The sequence below is a fragment of the Rhinoderma darwinii genome, chromosome 13 (assembly GCF_050947455.1).
Source record: "Rhinoderma darwinii isolate aRhiDar2 chromosome 13, aRhiDar2.hap1, whole genome shotgun sequence".
Classification (NCBI taxonomy): domain Eukaryota; kingdom Metazoa; phylum Chordata; class Amphibia; order Anura; family Rhinodermatidae; genus Rhinoderma; species Rhinoderma darwinii.
The window spans coordinates 63978692-63997365 of NC_134699.1; the positions used below are offsets into that span (position 1 = coordinate 63978692).

Here is an 18674-nt window from a genome sequence, read left to right on the forward strand (position 1 = left end):
GGTCACCAGGAAAGGAAGGATACATTTGACGTGTTGAGACCGATCTCAGCAAAGAATCCCTCAGTTGTCCAATGCTCTCATTCAGCCTTTTCATGAGAGACCGTACGGTCACATTAATCTGTAGAAATAAATCAACATTGCAGATGGGTTACTATCATAGAAGTTAAAGAGAAATGCTGAAAAAGACCTCAACTGTAGCGAATATATATATATACACACACACACACACACACACACACACACACACACACACACCTTTTGTCATTATACAGTGGCAGTGCTTCTGAATCCATTTCTCTAAGCCTATCATGTATGATAGTATCTGCTGAGCCATTGTATCTAAGCCTATTATTTACATATATCAATAGCATGGTTTTGGAGGTTTAGAGGCGGGACCAGTCGGGGGAAGTCCAAACATATAGGAAAAAAAATTAAAATAACAAGGACATCTTCCATACACCCATATATTAACCTCATGTTATGCAAACAAAACAAGCCGTGGAAAATTTTCAGTGGAAAAACAAACCTGCAAAAAAAACAAAAAACATTGCATTCCCTCTCTAGAATTTCCCCAGAGACTATGACTAAAGCAATAATCTGCGGCAGGGTCAGCAGCCATTGTTGTCACCACAAACACTCGGCGGCTGATTACAGTACAAGCAGATATGAGCCGTGGGTCTACCAGCAAATTCATGCCGCTCATCTAGAGAGACCCAGAAGTGAGAAATGCTTCTCCACCCGTCCAGAGGAAAACACTTCCTGCCTTCATAGGCATATCAGCACTCCAAGAAATGTGTTCCCTGTGCTGGAAAGATGGTGCCAGGACGCCATAATAACCCAACCGGCCGATAAATTATACAAAAACAGATGCAGACTGGCTATAGCTATATATATATATATACACACACACACACACACACACACACACACACACACGCGCATATATACAAATATCACACCGGGTGGCGATAATGTCTCAGGTATCTGGCGCCGCTGACTGCGGTGCATCCCACATTTACTGGAGGGTGGAGGATCCATAGAGTGAAAAAGACACTCGAGGTCCCACAGATGCTCAATTGGGTTCAATTCTGGAGAATTAGGGGGCCAGGGAAGTACTTGGAGGTCTTGGTCGGGGTCTTACAACCAGTGTCTGACATTTCTAGCCGTGTGACATGTCGCGTTGTCTTGCTGGAAGATTCCATCTGCCCCAGGGAAGACAGTCAGCATGTAGGAGGGACGTGATCTGCAACGATGGATTTATACCAAAATCGCTTCAGAGCCGTCCACATGGATGAGGGGCCCAGAGAATGGCAGGAAAAACTTCCCCAGAGCTTAAAGAGGGTCTGTCATCAGATTATAAGTGCCCTGTCTCCTACATAATCTGATCGGCGCTGTAGTGTAGATAACAGCAGTGGTTTTTATTTTGAAAAACAATCATTTTTGAGCAAGTTATGAGCTAGTTTAGATTTATGCTAATGAGTTTCTCAATGGACAACTGGGCGTGTTTTTTCTTTTTACCAACTGCGTGTTGTGAAGAGAAGTGTATGACGCTGACCAATCAGTGACCAATCAGTGACCAATCAGTGACCAATAAGTGAGCAATCAGCGACCAATCAGCGTCATACACTTCTCATTGTTCCAGCCCAGCATGATCCACAGCACAGTGTGATTGTGCAGTGAAAGAAGACACGTCTGGTCGCCCCCTGGTTGATTTTGACGGTGATCTGCACCACTGTAGCGTGTCGTTCGGCCCTCGTAGCCGACGTTCACCTCTCACTCAATGGCGTGTGGTGCTCCGTGGTTTCCACGTCGGTTATTCACAATGATACCATTGTCCACTCACGATACACAGTCACCACAGCAGCACGCGAACAGATCACAAACTGCGCTGTGTGAGAAATACCGCCACCCTGGCCCGAAAGCCGATAATCAGCCCTTTTTGTAACTGATAAATCGCCCCTTTTACCCATGGCAACAACGAGTGATATGTGATCAGACAGCCGATCCCACACCTTATATACCCACCAAGCCGACCCAACACACATCACACACCACACATCACTGCCTTCATGGGCTACACGCTGCCGACGTCTAAGGCTATGTTCACACGGAGTATTTTGGAGGAGGAATATCGGCCTCAAAATTCCGTTTTGGAAGTTTGAGGCAGATTTTCCTCTCCCTGCACGCCGTTTTTCGCGCCGTTTTTCACCCGCGGCCATTGAGCGCCGCAGGCATAAAACACCGTGAAATAACGCTTTCTCTGCCTCCCATTGAAGTCAATGGGAGGTCAGAGGCGGAAGCGCCCGAAGATAGGGCATATCGCTTCTTTTTCCCGCGAGTCAGTTTTACTGCTCGCGGGAAAAAGACGCCGACGCCTCCCATTGAAATCAATGGGAGGCATTTTCGGGCCGTTTTTGCCGAGTTTTGCGACGCGGTTTCCGCGTAAAAAAACTCTGCAAAATACTCCGTGTGAACATAGCCTAAAGCAGGAGGTGCTCATAATAATGGGACTCAAGTGTGTGTCTGTATATATATATAATGTACGGGTTGGTGGGGTTATTATGGTCGTCCGGTGTCTGTATATATATATATATATAATGTACGGGTTGGTGGGGTTATTATGGTCGCCCGGTGTCTGTATATATATAATGTACAGGTTGGTGGGGTTATTATGGTCGCCCGGTGTCTGTATATATATAATGTACGGGTAGGTGGGGTTATTATGGTCGCCCGGTGTCTGTATATATATAATGTACGGGTTGGTGAGGTTATTATGGTCGCCCGGTGTCTGTATATATATATATAATGTACGGGTTGGTGGGGTTATTATGGCCGCCCGGTGTCTGTATATATATAATGTATGGGTTGGTGGGGTTATTACGGTCGCCCGGTGTCTGTATATATATAATGTACGGGTTGGTGGGGTTATTATGGCCGCCCGGTGTCTGTATATATATATATAATGTACGGGTTGGTGGAGTTATTACGGTCGCCCGGTGTCTGTATATATATATAATGTACGGGTTGGTGAGGTTATTATGGTCGCCCGGTGTCTGTATATATATATAATGTACAGGTTGGTGGGGTTATTACGGTCGCCCGGTGTCTGTATATATATAATGTACGGGTTGGTGGGGTTATTATGGTCGCCCGGTGTCTGTATATATATATAATGTACTGGTTGGTGGAGTTATTATGGTCGCCCGGTGTCTGTATATATATATAATGTACGGGTTGGTGGGGTTATTATGGTCGCCCGGTGTCTGTATATATATAATGTATGGGTTGGTGGGTTATTATGGTCGCCCGGTGTCTGTATATATATATAATGTACGGGTTGGTGAGGTTATTATGGTCGCCCGGTGTCTGTATATATATATATATAATGTACAGGTTGGTGGGGTTATTATGGTCGCCCGGTGTCTGTATATATATATATATAATGTACGGGTTGGTGGGGTTATTATGGTCGTCCGGTGTCTGTATATATATATATATATAATGTACGGGTTGGTGGGGTTATTATGGTCGCCCGGTGTCTGTATATATATAATGTACAGGTTGGTGGGGTTATTATGGTCGCCCGGTGTCTGTATATATATATAATGTACGGGTAGGTGGGGTTATTATGGTCGCCCGGTGTCTGTATATATATAATGTACGGGTTGGTGAGGTTATTATGGTCGCCCGGTGTCTGTATATATATAATGTACAGGTTGGTGGGGTTATTATGGTCGCCCGGTGTCTGTATATATATATATATAATGTACGGGTTGGTGAGGTTATTATGGTCGCCCGGTGTCTGTATATATATATAATGTACGGGTTGGTGAGGTTATTATGGTCGCCCGGTGTCTGTATATATATATAATGTACGGGTTGGTGGGGTTATTATGGTCGCCCGGTGTCTGTATATATATAATGTACGGGTTGGTGAGGTTATTATGGCCGCCCGGTGTCTGTATATATATATATATAATGTACGGGTTGGTGGGGTTATTATGGTCGCCCGGTGTCTGTATATATATATATATAATGTACGGGTTGGTGGGGTTATTATGGTCGCCCGGTGTCTGTATATATATAATGTATGGGTTGGTGGGGTTATTACGGTCGCCCGGTGTCTGTATATATATATATAATGTACGGGTTGGTGGGGTTATTATGGCCGCCCGGTGTCTGTATATATATATATAATGTACGGGTTGGTGGAGTTATTACGGTCGCCCGGTGTCTGTATATATATATATAATGTACGGGTTGGTGGAGTTATTACGGTCGCCCGGTGTCTGTATATATATATAATGTACAGGTTGGTGGGGTTATTATGGTCGCCCGGTGTCTGTATATATATATAATGTACAGGTTGGTGGGGTTATTATGGTCGCCCGGTGTCTGTATATATATAATGTACGGTTGGTGGGGTTATTATGGTCGCCCGGTGTCTGTATATATATAATGTACAGGTTGGTGGGGTTATTATGGTCGCCCGGTGTCTGTATATATATATAATGTACAGGTTGGTGGGGTTATTATGGTCGCCCGGTGTCTGCATATATATAATGTACGGGTTGGTGGGGTTATTATGGTCGCCCGGTGTCTGTATATATATAATGTACGGGTTGGTGAGGTTATTATGGTCGCCCGGTGTCTGTATATATATAATGTACGGGTTGGTGGGGTTATTATGGTCGCCCGGTGTCTGTATATATATAATGTACAGGTTGGTGGGGTTATTATGGTCGCCCGGTGTCTGTATATATATATATATATAATGTACGGGTTGGTGAGGTTATTATGGTCGCCCGGTGTCTGTATATATATATAATGTACAGGTTGGTGGGGTTATTATGGTCGCCCGGTGTCTGTATATATATAATGTACAGGTTGGTGGGGTTATTATGGTCGCCCGGTGTCTGTATATATATATAATGTACAGGTTGGTGGGGTTATTACGGTCGCCCGGTGTCTGTATATATATAATATACGGGTTGGTGGGGTTATTACGGTCGCCCGGTGTCTGTATATATATAATGTACGGGTTGGTGGGGTTATTATGGTCGCCCGGTGTCTGTATATATATATAATGTACGGGTTGGTGAGGTTATTATGGTCGCCCGGTGTCTGTATATATATAATGTACAGGTTGGTGGGGTTATTATGGTCGCCCGGTGTCTGTATATATATATAATGTACGGGTTGGTGGGGTTATTATGGTCGCCCGGTGTCTGTATATATATATAATGTACAGGTTGGTGGGGTTATTATGGTTGCCCGGTGTCTGTATATATATAATGTACGGGTTGGTGAGGTTATTATGGTCGCCCGGTGTCTGTATATATATATAATGTACGGGTTGGTGAGGTTATTATGGTCGCCCGGTGTCTGTATATATATATAATGTACGGGTTGGTGAGGTTATTATGGTCGCCCGGTGTCTGTATATATATATAATGTACGGGTTGGTGGGGTTATTATGGTCGCCCGGTGTCTGTATATATATATATAATGTACGGGTTGGTGGGGTTATTATGGTCGCCCGGTGTCTGTATATATATATATAATGTACAGGTTGGTGGGGTTATTACGGTCGCCCGGTGTCTGTATATATATAATGTACAGGTTGGGGGGGTTATTATGGTCGCCCGGTGTCTGTATATATATAATGTACGGGTTGGTGGGGTTATTATGGTCGCCCGGTGTCTGTATATATATAATGTACGGGTTGGTGGGGTTATTATGGTCGCCCGGTGTCTGTATATATATATAATGTACGGGTTGGTGGGGTTATTATGGCCGCCCGGTGTCTGTATATATATAATGTACGGGTTGGTGGGTTATTATGGCCGCCCGGTGTCTGTATATATATAATGTACGGGTTGGTGGGGTTATTATGGTCGCCCAGTGTCTGTATATATATAATGTACGGGTTGGTGGGGTTATTACGGTCGCCCGGTGTCTGTATATATATAATGTACGGGTTGGTGGGGTTATTATGGTCGCCCAGTGTCTGTATATATATATAATGTACAGGTTGGTGGGGTTATTACGGTCGCCCGGTGTCTGTATATATATAATGTACAGGTTGGTGGGGTTATTACGGTCGCCCGGTGTCTGTATATATATAATGTACGGGTTGGTGGGGTTATTACGATCACCCGGTGTCTGTATATATATAATGTACGGGTTGGTGGGGTTATTATGGTCGCCCGGTGTCTGTATATATATAATGTACAGGTTGGTGGGGTTATTACGGTCGCCCGGTGTCTGTATATATATAATGTACGGGTTGGTGAGGTTATTATGGTCGCCCGGTGTCTGTATATATATAATGTACGGGTTGGTGGGGTTATTATGGTTGCCCGGTGTCTGTATATATATATATAATGTACGGGTTGGTGGGGTTATTATGGTCGCCCGGTGTCTGTATATATATAATGTACGGGTTGGTGGGGTTATTATGGTCGCCCGGTGTCTGTATATATATAATGTATGGGTTGGTGGGGTTATTACGGTCGCCCGGTGTCTGTATATATATATAATGTACGGGTTGGTGGGGTTATTATGGCCGCCCGGTGTCTGTATATATATATATATATATAATGTACGGGTTGGTGGGGTTATTATGGTCGCCCAGTGTCTGTATATATATAATGTACAGGTTGGTGGGGTTATTATGGCCGCCCGGTGTCTGTATATATATAATGTACGGGTTGGTGGAGTTATTATGGTCGCCCGGTGTCTGTATATATATAATGTACGGGTTGGTGGGGTTATTATGGCCGCCCGGTGTCTGTATATATATAATGTACGGGTTGGTGGGGTTATTACGGTCGCCCGGTGTCTGTATATATATAATGTACGGGTTGGTGGGGTTATTATGGTCGCCCGGTGTCTGTATATATATAATGTACGGGTTGGTGGGGTTATTATGGCCGCCCGGTGTCTGCATATATATATATAATGTACGGGTTGGTGAGGTTATTATGGTCGCCCGGTGTCTGTATATATATATAATGTACAGGTTGGTGGGGTTATTATGGTCGCCCGGTGTCTGTATATATATATATATATAATGTACGGGTTGGTGAGGTTATTATGGTCGCCCAGTGTCTGTATATATATAATGTACAGGTTGGTGGGGTTATTATGGCCGCCCGGTGTCTGTATATATATAATGTACGGGTTGGTGGAGTTATTATGGTCGCCCGGTGTCTGTATATATATATATAATGTACGGTTGGTGGAGTTATTATGGTCGCCCGGTGTCTGTATATATATAATGTACGGGTTGGTGGAGTTATTATGGTCGCCCGGTGTCTGTATATATATAATGTACGGGTTGGTGAGGTTATTATGGTCGCCCGGTGTCTGTATATATATAATGTACAGGTTGGTGAGGTTATTATGGTCGCCCGGTGTCTGTATATATATAATGTACGGGTTGGTGGGGTTATTATGGTCGCCCGGTGTCTGTATATATATATAATGTACGGGTTGGTGGGGTTATTATGGTCGCCCGGTGTCTGTATATATATATATATAATGTACGGGTTGGTGGGGTTATTATGGTCGCCCGGTGTCTGTATATATATAATGTACGGGTTGGTGGGGTTATTATGGTCGCCCGGTGTCTGTATATATATATAATGTACGGGTTGGTGGGGTTATTATGGTCGCCCGGTGTCTGTATATATATAATGTACGGGTTGGTGAGGTTATTATGGTCGCCCGGTGTCTGTATATATATAATGTACGGGTTGGTGGGGTTATTATGGCCGCCCGGTGTCTGTATATATATATAATGTACAGGTTGGTGGGGTTATTATGGTCGCCCGGTGTCTGTATATATATATATATAATGTACAGGTTGGTGGGGTTATTATGGTCGCCCAGTGTCTGTATATATATAATGTACGGGTTGGTGGGGTTATTACGGTCGCCCGGTGTCTGTATATATATATAATGTACAGGTTGGTGGGGTTATTATGGTCGCCCGGTGTCTGTATATATATAATGTACGGGTTGGTGGGGTTATTATGGTCGCCCGGTGTCTGTATATATATAATGTACGGGTTGGTGGGGTTATTACGGCCGCCCGGTGTCTGTATATATATATATATATAATGTACGGGTTGGTGAGGTTATTATGGTCGCCCGGTGTCTGTATATATATATATATATATATATAATGTACGGGTTGGTGAGGTTATTATGGTCGCCCGGTGTCTGTATATATATATAATGTACAGGTTGGTGGGGTTATTATGGCCACCCGGTGTCTGTATATATATATAATGTACAGGTTGGTGGGGTTATTATGGTCGCCCGGTGTCTGTATATATATAATGTACGGGTTGGTGGGTTATTATGGTCGCCCGGTGTCTGTATATATATATAATGTACGGGTTGGTGGGTTATTATGGTCGCCCCGTGTATGTATATATATATATATATATATATAATGTACGGGTTGGTGAGGTTATTATGGTCGCCCGGTGTCTGTATATATATATATATATAATGTACGGGTTGGTGAGGTTATTATGGTCGCCCGGTGTCTGTATATATATATATATATATATATATAATGTACGGGTTGGTGAGGTTATTATGGTCGCCCGGTGTCTGTATATATATATATATATATATAATGTACGGGTTGGTGAGGTTATTAGGGTCGCCCGGTGTCTGTATATATATAATGTACAGGTTGGTGGGGTTATTATGGCCACCCGGTGTCTGTATATATATAATGTACAGGTTGGTGGGGTTATTATGGTCGCCCGGTGTCTGTATATATATAATGTACAGGTTGGTGGGGTTATTATGGTCGCCCGGTGTCTGTATATATATATATATATATATATATATAATGTACAGGTTGGTGGGGTTATTATGGTCGCCCGGTGTCTGTATATATATATAATGTACGGGTTGGTGGGGTTATTATGGTTGCCCGGTGTCTGTATATATATAATGTACGGGTTGGTGGGTTATTATGGTCGCCCGGTGTCTGTATATATATATAATGTACAGGTTGGTGGGGTTATTACGGTCGCCCGGTGTCTGTATATATATATATAATGTACAGGTTGGTGGGGTTATTACGGTCGCCCGGTGTCTGTATATATATAATGTACGGGTTGGTGGGGTTATTATGGTCGCCCGGTGTCTGTATATATATAATGTACGGGTTGGTGAGGTTATTATGGTCGCCCGGTGTCTGTATATATATATATATATATATATATATAATGTACGGGTTGGTGAGGTTATTATGGTCGCCCGGTGTCTGTATATATATATATAATGTACGGGTTGGTGAGGTTATTATGGTCGCCCGGTGTCTGTATATATATATATAATGTACAGGTTGGTGGGGTTATTATGGCCGCCCGGTGTCTGTATATATATATAATGTACAGGTTGGTGGGGTTATTATGGTCGCCCGGTGTCTGTATATATATAATGTACGGGTTGGTGGGTTATTATGGTCGCCCGGTGTCTGTATATATATATAATGTACAGGTTGGTGGGGTTATTATGGTCGCCCGGTGTCTGTATATATATAATGTACGGGTTGGTGGGGTTATTATGGTCGCCCGGTGTCTGTATATATATATATAATGTACTGGTTGGTGGGGTTATTATGGTCGTCCGGTGTCTGTATATATATATATATATATATAATGTACAGGTTGGTGGGGTTATTATGGTCGCCCGGTGTCTGTATATATATAATGTACAGGTTGGTGGGGTTATTATGGTTGCCCGGTGTCTGTATATATATAATGTACGGGTTGGTGAGGTTATTATGGTCGCCCGGTGTCTGTATATATATAATGTACGGGTTGGTGGGGTTATTATGGTCGCCCGGTGTCTGTATATATATATGTAATGTACGGGTTGGTGAGGTTATTATGGTCGCCCGGTGTCTGTATATATATAATGTACAGGTTGGTGGGGTTATTATGGTCGCCCGGTGTCTGTATATATATAATGTACGGTTGGTGGGGTTATTATGGTCGCCCGGTGTCTGTATATATATAATGTACGGGTTGGTGGGGTTATTATGGTCGCCCGGTGTCTGTATATATATAATGTACGGGTTGGTGGGGTTATTATGGTTGCCCGGTGTCTGTATATATATAATGTACAGGTTGGTGGGGTTATTATGGTCGCCCGGTGTCTGTATATATATAATGTACGGGTTGGTGGGGTTATTATGGTTGCCCGGTGTCTGTATATATATAATGTACAGGTTGGTGGGGTTATTATGGTCGCCCGGTGTCTGTATATATATAATGTACGGTTGGTGGGGTTATTACGGTCGCCCGGTGTCTGTATATATATAATGTACGGGTTGGTGGGGTTATTATGGTCGCCCGGTGTCTGTATATATATATATAATGTACGGGTTGGTGGGGTTATTATGGTTGCCCGGTGTCTGTATATATATAATGTACAGGTTGCTGGGGTTATTATGGTCGCCCGGTGTCTGTATATATATAATGTACGGGTTGGTGGGGTTATTATGGCCGCCCGGTGTCTGTATATATATAATGTACAGGTTGGTGGGGTTATTATGGCCGCCCGGTGTCTGTATATATATAATGTACGGGTTGGTGGGGTTATTATGGTCGCCCGGTGTCTGTATATATATAATGTACGGGTTGGTGAGGTTATTATGGTCGTCCGGTGTCTGTATATATATAATGTACGGGTTGGTGGGGTTATTATGGTCGCCCGGTGTCTGTATATATATATATATATATATATATAATGTACGGGTTGGTGGGGTTATTATGGTCGCCCGGTGTCTGTATATATAATGTACGGGTTGGTGGGGTTATTACGGTCGCCCGGTGTCTGTATATATATAATGTACGGGTTGGTGGGGTTATTACGGTCGCCCGGTGTCTGTATATATATAATGTACGGGTTGGTGGGGTTATTATGGTCGCCCGGTGTCTGTATATATATAATGTACAGGTTGGGGGGGTTATTATGGTCGCCCGGTGTCTGTATATATATAATGTACGGGTTGGTGAGGTTATTATGGCCACCCGGTGTCTGTATATATATATAATGTACAGGTTGGTGGGGTTATTATGGTCGCCCGGTGTCTGTATATATATATATATAATGTACGGTTTGTGGGGTTATTATGGTCGCCCGGTGTCTGTATATATATATATAATGTACGGGTTGGTGAGGTTATTATGGCCGCCCGGTGTCTGTATATATATATATATATATATAATGTACGGGTAGGTGGGGTTATTATGGTCGCCCGGTGTCTGTATATATATAATGTACGGGTTGGTGGGGTTATTACGGTCGCCCGGTGTCTGTATATATATAATGTACGGGTTGGTGGGGTTATTATGGTCGCCCGGTGTCTGTATATATATATATAATGTACAGGTTGGTGGGGTTATTATGGTTGCCCGGTGTCTGTATATATATATAATGTACAGGTTGGTGGGGTTATTATGGTCGCCCGGTGTCTGTATATATATAATGTACGGGTTGGTGGGGTTATTATGGTCGCCCGGTGTCTGTATATATATAATGTACAGGTTGGTGGGGTTATTACGGTCGCCCGGTGTCTGTATATATATAATGTACAGGTTGGTGGGGTTATTATGGTCGCCCGGTGTCTGTATATATATATATATATATATATATATATATATATATATATATAATGTACAGGTTGGTGGGGTTATTATGGTCGCCCGGTGTCTGTATATATATATATATAATGTACGGGTTGGTGGGGTTATTATGGTCGCCCGGTGTCTGTATATATATAATGTACAGGTTGGTGGGGTTATTATGGTCGCCCAGTGTCTGTATATATATAATGTACGGGTTGGTGGGGTTATTATGGTCGCCCGGTGTCTGTATATATATAATGTACGGGTTGGTGGGGTTATTATGGCCGCCCGGTGTCTGTATATATATAATGTACGGGTTGGTGGGGTTATTATGGCCGCCCGGTGTCTGTATATATATATATATAATGTACGGGTTGGTGGGGTTATTATGGCCGCCCGGTGTCTGTATATATATATATAATGTACGGGTTGGTGAGGTTATTATGGTCGCCCGGTGTCTGTATATATATATATAATGTACGGGTTGGTGGGGTTATTATGGTCGCCCGGTGTCTGTATATATATATAATGTACGGGTTGGTGGGGTTATTATGGCCGCCCGGTGTCTGTATATATATATATATATATATAATGTACGGGTTGGTGAGGTTATTATGGTCGCCCGGTGTCTGTATATATATATATAATGTACAGGTTGGTGGGGTTATTATGGTCGCCCGGTGTCTGTATATATATATATATAATGTACGGGTTGGTGAGGTTATTATGGTCGCCCGGTGTCTGTATATATATAATGTACGGGTTGGTGAGGTTATTATGGTCGCCCGGTGTCTGTATATATATAATGTACTGGTTGGTGGAGTTATTATGGTCGCCCGGTGTCTGTATATATATAATGTACGGGTTGGTGGGGTTATTATGGTCGCCCGGTGTCTGTATATATATAATGTACGGGTTGGTGGGGTTATTATGGTCGCCCGGTGTCTGTATATATATATATATAATGTACAGGTTGGTGGGGTTATTATGGTTGCCCGGTGTCTGTATATATATATAATGTACAGGTTGGTGGGGTTATTATGGTCGCCCGGTGTCTGTATATATATATATATATAATGTACGGGTTGGTGGGGTTATTATGGTCGCCCGGTGTCTGTATATATATAATGTACGGGTTGGTGGGGTTATTATGGTCGCCCGGTGTCTGTATATATATAATGTACAGGTTGGTGGGGTTATTATGGTTGCCCGGTGTCTGTATATATATAATGTACGGGTTGGTGGGGTTATTATGGTCGCCCGGTGTCTGTATGTATATATATATATAATGTACAGGTTGGTGGGGTTATTATGGTCGCCCGGTGTCTGTATATATATAATGTACGGGTTGGTGGGGTTATTATGGTTGCCCGGTGTCTGTATATATATATAATGTACAGGTTGGTGGGGTTATTATGGTCGCCCGGTGTCTGTATATATATATAATGTACGGGTTGGTGGGGTTATTATGGTCGCCCGGTGTCTGTATATATATAATGTACGGGTTGGTGGGGTTATTATGGTCGCCCGGTGTCTGTATATATATATATATATAATGTACAGGTTGGTGGGGTTATTACGGTCGCCCGGTGTCTGTATATATATATAATGTACGGGTTGGTGGGGTTATTATGGTCGCACGGTGTCTGTATATATATATATAATGTACGGGTTGGTGGGGTTATTATGGTCGCCCGGTGTCTGTATATATATAATGTACGGGTTGGTGGGGTTATTATGGTCGCCCGGTGTCTGTATATATATATATATATATATAATGTACGGGTTGGTGGGGTTATTATGGTCGCCCGGTGTCTGTATATATATAATGTACAGGTTGGTGGGGTTATTATGGTCGCCCGGTGTCTGTATATATATAATGTACGGGTTGGTGGGGTTATTATGGTCGCCCGGTGTCTGTATATATATATAATGTACAGGTTGGTGGGGTTATTACGGTCGCCCGGTGTCTGTATATATATAATGTACAGGTTGGTGGGGTTATTATGGTCGCCCGGTGTCTGTATATATATATAATGTACGGGTTGGTGAGGTTATTATGGTCGCCCGGTGTCTGTGTATATATATATATATAATGTACGGGTTGGTGGGGTTATTATGGTCGCCCGGTGTCTGTATATATATATATAATGTACGGGTTGGTGGGGTTATTATGGTCGCCCGGTGTCTGTATATATATATAATGTACGGGTTGGTGGGGTTATTATGGTCGCCCGGTGTCTGTATATATATATAATGTACAGGTTGGTGGGGTTATTATGGTCGCCCGGTGTCTGTATATATATAATGTACGGGTTGGTGGGGTTATTATGGTCGCCCGGTGTCTGTATATATATAATGTACGGGTTGGTGGGGTTATTATGGCCGCCCGGTGTATGTATATATATAATGTACGGGTTGGTGGGGTTATTATGGTCGCCCGGTGTCTGTATATATATATAATGTACGGGTTGGTGGGGTTATTATGGTCGCCCGGTGTCTGTATATATATATAATGTACGGGTTGGTGAGGTTATTATGGCCGCCCGGTGTCTGTATATATATATATATAATGTACGGGTTGGTGGGTTATTATGGTCGCCCGGTGTCTGTATATATATAATGTACGGGTTGGTGGGGTTATTATGGTCGCCCAGTGTGTCTGTATATATATAATGTACAGGTTGGTGGGGTTATTATGGTCGCCCGGTGTCTGTATATATATAATGTACGGGTTGGTGGGGTTATTATGGTCGCCCGGTGTCTGTATATATATAATGTACGGGTTGGTGGGGTTATTATGGTCGCCCGGTGTCTGTATATATATATAATGTACAGGTTGGTGGGGTTATTATGGTTGCCCGGTGTCTGTATATATATATAATGTACAGGTTGGTGGGGTTATTATGGTCGCCCGGTGTCTGTATATATATATAATGTACGGGTTGGTGAGGTTATTATGGCCGCCCGGTGTCTGTATATATATAATGTACGGGTTGGTGAGGTTATTATGGTCGCCCGGTGTCTGTATATATATAATGTACGGGTTGGTGGGGTTATTACGGTCGCCCGGTGTCTGTATATATATAATGTACGGGTTGGTGGGGTTATTATGGCCGCCCGGTGTCTGTATATATATATATATAATGTACAGGTTGGTGGGGTTATTATGGTCGCCCGGTGTCTGTATATATATATATAATGTACGGGTTGGTGAGGTTATTATGGTCGCCCGGTGTCTGTATATATATAATGTACGGGTTGGTGGGGTTATTATGGTCGCCCGGTGTCTGTATATATATAATGTACGGGTTGGTGGGGTTATTATGGTCGCCCGGTGTCTGTATATATATATAATGTACAGGTTGGTGGGGTTATTACGGTCGCCCGGTGTCTGTATATATATATATAATGTACGGGTTGGTGGGGTTATTATGGTCGCCCGGTGTCTGTATATATATATATAATGTACGGGTTGGTGGGGTTATTATGGTCGCCCGGTGTCTGTATATATATAATGTACGGGTTGGTGGGGTTATTATGGTCGCCCGGTGTCTGTATATATATATAATGTACAGGTTGGTGAGGTTATTATGGTCGCACGGTGTCTGTATATATATAATGTACGGGTTGGTGGGGTTATTATGGTCGCCCGGTGTCTGTATATATATAATGTACGGGTTGGTGGGGTTATTATGGTCGCCCGGTGTCTGTATATATATATAATGTACAGGTTGGTGGGGTTATTATGGTTGCCCGGTGTCTGTATATATATATATAATGTACAGGTTGGTGGGGTTATTATGGTCGCCCGGTGTCTGTATATATATATAATGTACGGGTTGGTGGGGTTATTATGGTCGCCCGGTGTCTGTATATATATAATGTATGGGTTGGTGGGTTATTATGGTCGCCCGGTGTCTGTATATATATAATGTACGGGTTGGTGGGGTTATTATGGTCGCCCGGTGTCTGTATATATATATATAATGTACGGGTTGGTGGGGTTATTATGGTCGCCCGGTGTCTGTATATATATAATGTATGGGTTGGTGAGGTTATTATGGCCGCCCGGTGTCTGTATATATATATATATATATATATAATGTACGGGTTGGTGGGGTTATTATGGTCGCCCGGTGTCTGTATATATATAATGTATGGGTTGGTGAGGTTATTATGGTCGCCCGGTGTCTGTATATATATAATGTACAGGTTGGTGGGGTTATTATGGTCGCCCGGTGTCTGTATATATATATATAATGTACGGGTTGGTGGGGTTATTATGGTCGCCCGGTGTCTGTATATATATAATGTATGGGTTGGTGAGGTTATTATGGTCGCCCGGTGTCTGTATATATATATATATATATATATATAATGTACGGGTTGGTGGGGTTATTATGGTCGCCCGGTGTCTGTATATATATAATGTACGGGTTGGTGGGGTTATTATGGTCGCCCGGTGTCTGTATATATATATATAATGTACGGGTTGGTGGGGTTATTATGGTCGCCCGGTGTCTGTATATATATATAATGTACAGGTTGGTGAGGTTATTATGGTCGCCCGGTGTCTGTATATATATAATGTACAGGTTGGTGGGGTTATTATGGTCGCCCGGTGTCTGTATATATAATGTACGGGTTGGGGGGGTTATTATGGTCGCCCGGTGTCTGTATATATATATATATAATGTATAGGTTGGTGGGGTTATTATGGTCGCCCCGTGTATGTATATATATATATATATATATATATAATGTACGGGTTGGGGGGGTTATTATGGTCGCCCAGTGTCTGTATATATATAATGTACGGGTTGGTGGGGTTATTACGGTCGCCCGGTGTCTGTATATATATAATGTACGGGTTGGTGGGGTTATTACGGTCGCCCGGTGTCTGTATATATATATAATGTACAGGTTGGTGGGGTTATTATGGTCGCCCGGTGTCTGTATATATATATATAATGTACGGGTTGGTGGGGTTATTATGGCCGCCCGATGTCTGTATATATATATAATGTACGGGTTGGTGAGGTTATTATGGTCGCCCGGTGTCTGTATATATATATAATGTACAGGTTGGTGGGGTTATTATGGTCGCCCGGTGTCTGTATATATATAATGTACGGGTTGGTGGAGTTATTATGGTCGCCCGGTGTCTGTATATTTATAATGTACGGGTTGGTGGGGTTATTATGGTCGCCCGGTGTCTGTATATATATATATATATAATGTACGGGTTGGTGGGGTTATTATGGTCGCCCGGTGTCTGTATATATATAATGTACGGGTTGGTGGGGTTATTATGGTCGCCCGGTGTCTGTATATATATATAATGTACAGGTTGGTGAGGTTATTACGGTCGCCCGGTGTCTGTATATATATATATATATATAATGTACGGGTTGGTGGGCTTATTATGGTCGCCCGGTGTCTGTATATATATAATGTACGGGTTGGTGGGGTTATTATGGTCGCCCGGTGTCTGTATATATATATATATAATGTACGGGTTGGTGGGGTTATTATGGTCGCACGGTGTCTGTATATATATAATGTACAGGTTGGTGGGGTTATTATGGTCGCCCGGTGTCTGTATATATATATATATAATGTACGGGTTGGTGGGGTTATTATGGTCGCCCGGTGTCTGTATATATATAATGTACGGGTTGGTGGGGTTATTATGGTCGCCCGGTGTCTGTATATATATATATATAATGTACAGGTTGGTGGGGTTATTACGGTCGCCCGGTGTCTGTATATATATATAATGTACAGGTTGGTGGGGTTATTACGGTCGCCCGGTGTCTGTATATATATATAATGTACGGGTTGGTGGGGTTATTATGGTCGCCCGGTGTCTGTATATATATAATGTACGGGTTGGTGGGGTTATTATGGTCGCCCGGTGTCTGTATATATATAATGTACGGGTTGGTGGGGTTATTATGGTCGCCCGGTGTCTGTATATATATATAATGTACGGGTTGGTGGGGTTATTATGGTCGCCCGGTGTCTGTATATATATATATAATGTACAGGTTGGTGGGTTATTATGGTCGCCCGGTGTCTGTATATATATAATGTACGGGTTGGTGAGGTTATTATGGTCGCCCGGTGTCTGTATATATATAATGTACGGGTTGGTGGGGTTATTATGGTCGCCCGGTGTCTGTATATATATAATGTACGGGTTGGTGGGGGTTATTAAGGTCGCACGGTGTCTGTATATATATATATATAATGTACGGGTTGGTGAGGTTATTATGGTTGCCCGATGTCTGTATATATATAATGTACGGGTTGGTGGGGTTATTATGGTCGCCCGGTGTCTGTATATATATAATGTACGGGTTGGTGGGGGTTATTATGGCCGCCCGGTGTCTGTATATATATATATATAATGTACGGGTTGGTGGGGTTATTATGGTTGCCCGGTGTCTGTATATATATAATGTACGGGTTGGTGGGGTTATTATGGTTGCCCGGTGTCTGTATATATATAATGTACAGGTTGGTGGGGTTATTATGGTCGCCTGGTGTCTGTATATATAATGTACGGGTTGGTGGGGTTATTATGGCCGCCCGGTGTCTGTATATATATATATATATATATATATAATGTACGGGTTGGTGAGGTTATTATGGTCGCCCGGTGTCTGTATATATATAATATACGGGTTGGTGGGGTTATTATGGTCGCCCGGTGTCTGTATATATATAATGTACGGTTGGTGGGGTTATTATGGTTGCCCGGTGTCTGTATATATATAATGTACGGGTTGGTGGGGTTATTATGGTCGCCCGGTGTCTGTATATATATAATGTACGGGTTGGTGGGGTTATTACGGTCGCCCGGTGTCTGTATATATATAATGTACGGGTTGGTGGGGTTATTACGGTCGCCCGGTGTCTGTATATATATAATGTACGGGTTGGTGAGGTTATTATGGTCGCCCGGTGTCTGTATATATATAATGTACAGGTTGGTGGGGT

General features: G+C 42.8%; 1 protein-coding gene across 1 annotated transcript in view; it reads right to left on the reverse strand.

Annotated features, from left to right (window-relative positions):
* The window catches only part of STX8 (syntaxin 8), a 244015-nt gene that overhangs the window by 154193 nt on the left and 71148 nt on the right, over positions 1 to 18674 (reverse strand). The window contains exon 3 of the mRNA XM_075845250.1: positions 24 to 118. Coding sequence (XP_075701365.1) covers positions 24 to 94 — 71 coding nt within the window. The 5' untranslated portion in view covers positions 95 to 118. The remainder of the gene's footprint in view (positions 1 to 23; positions 119 to 18674) is intronic.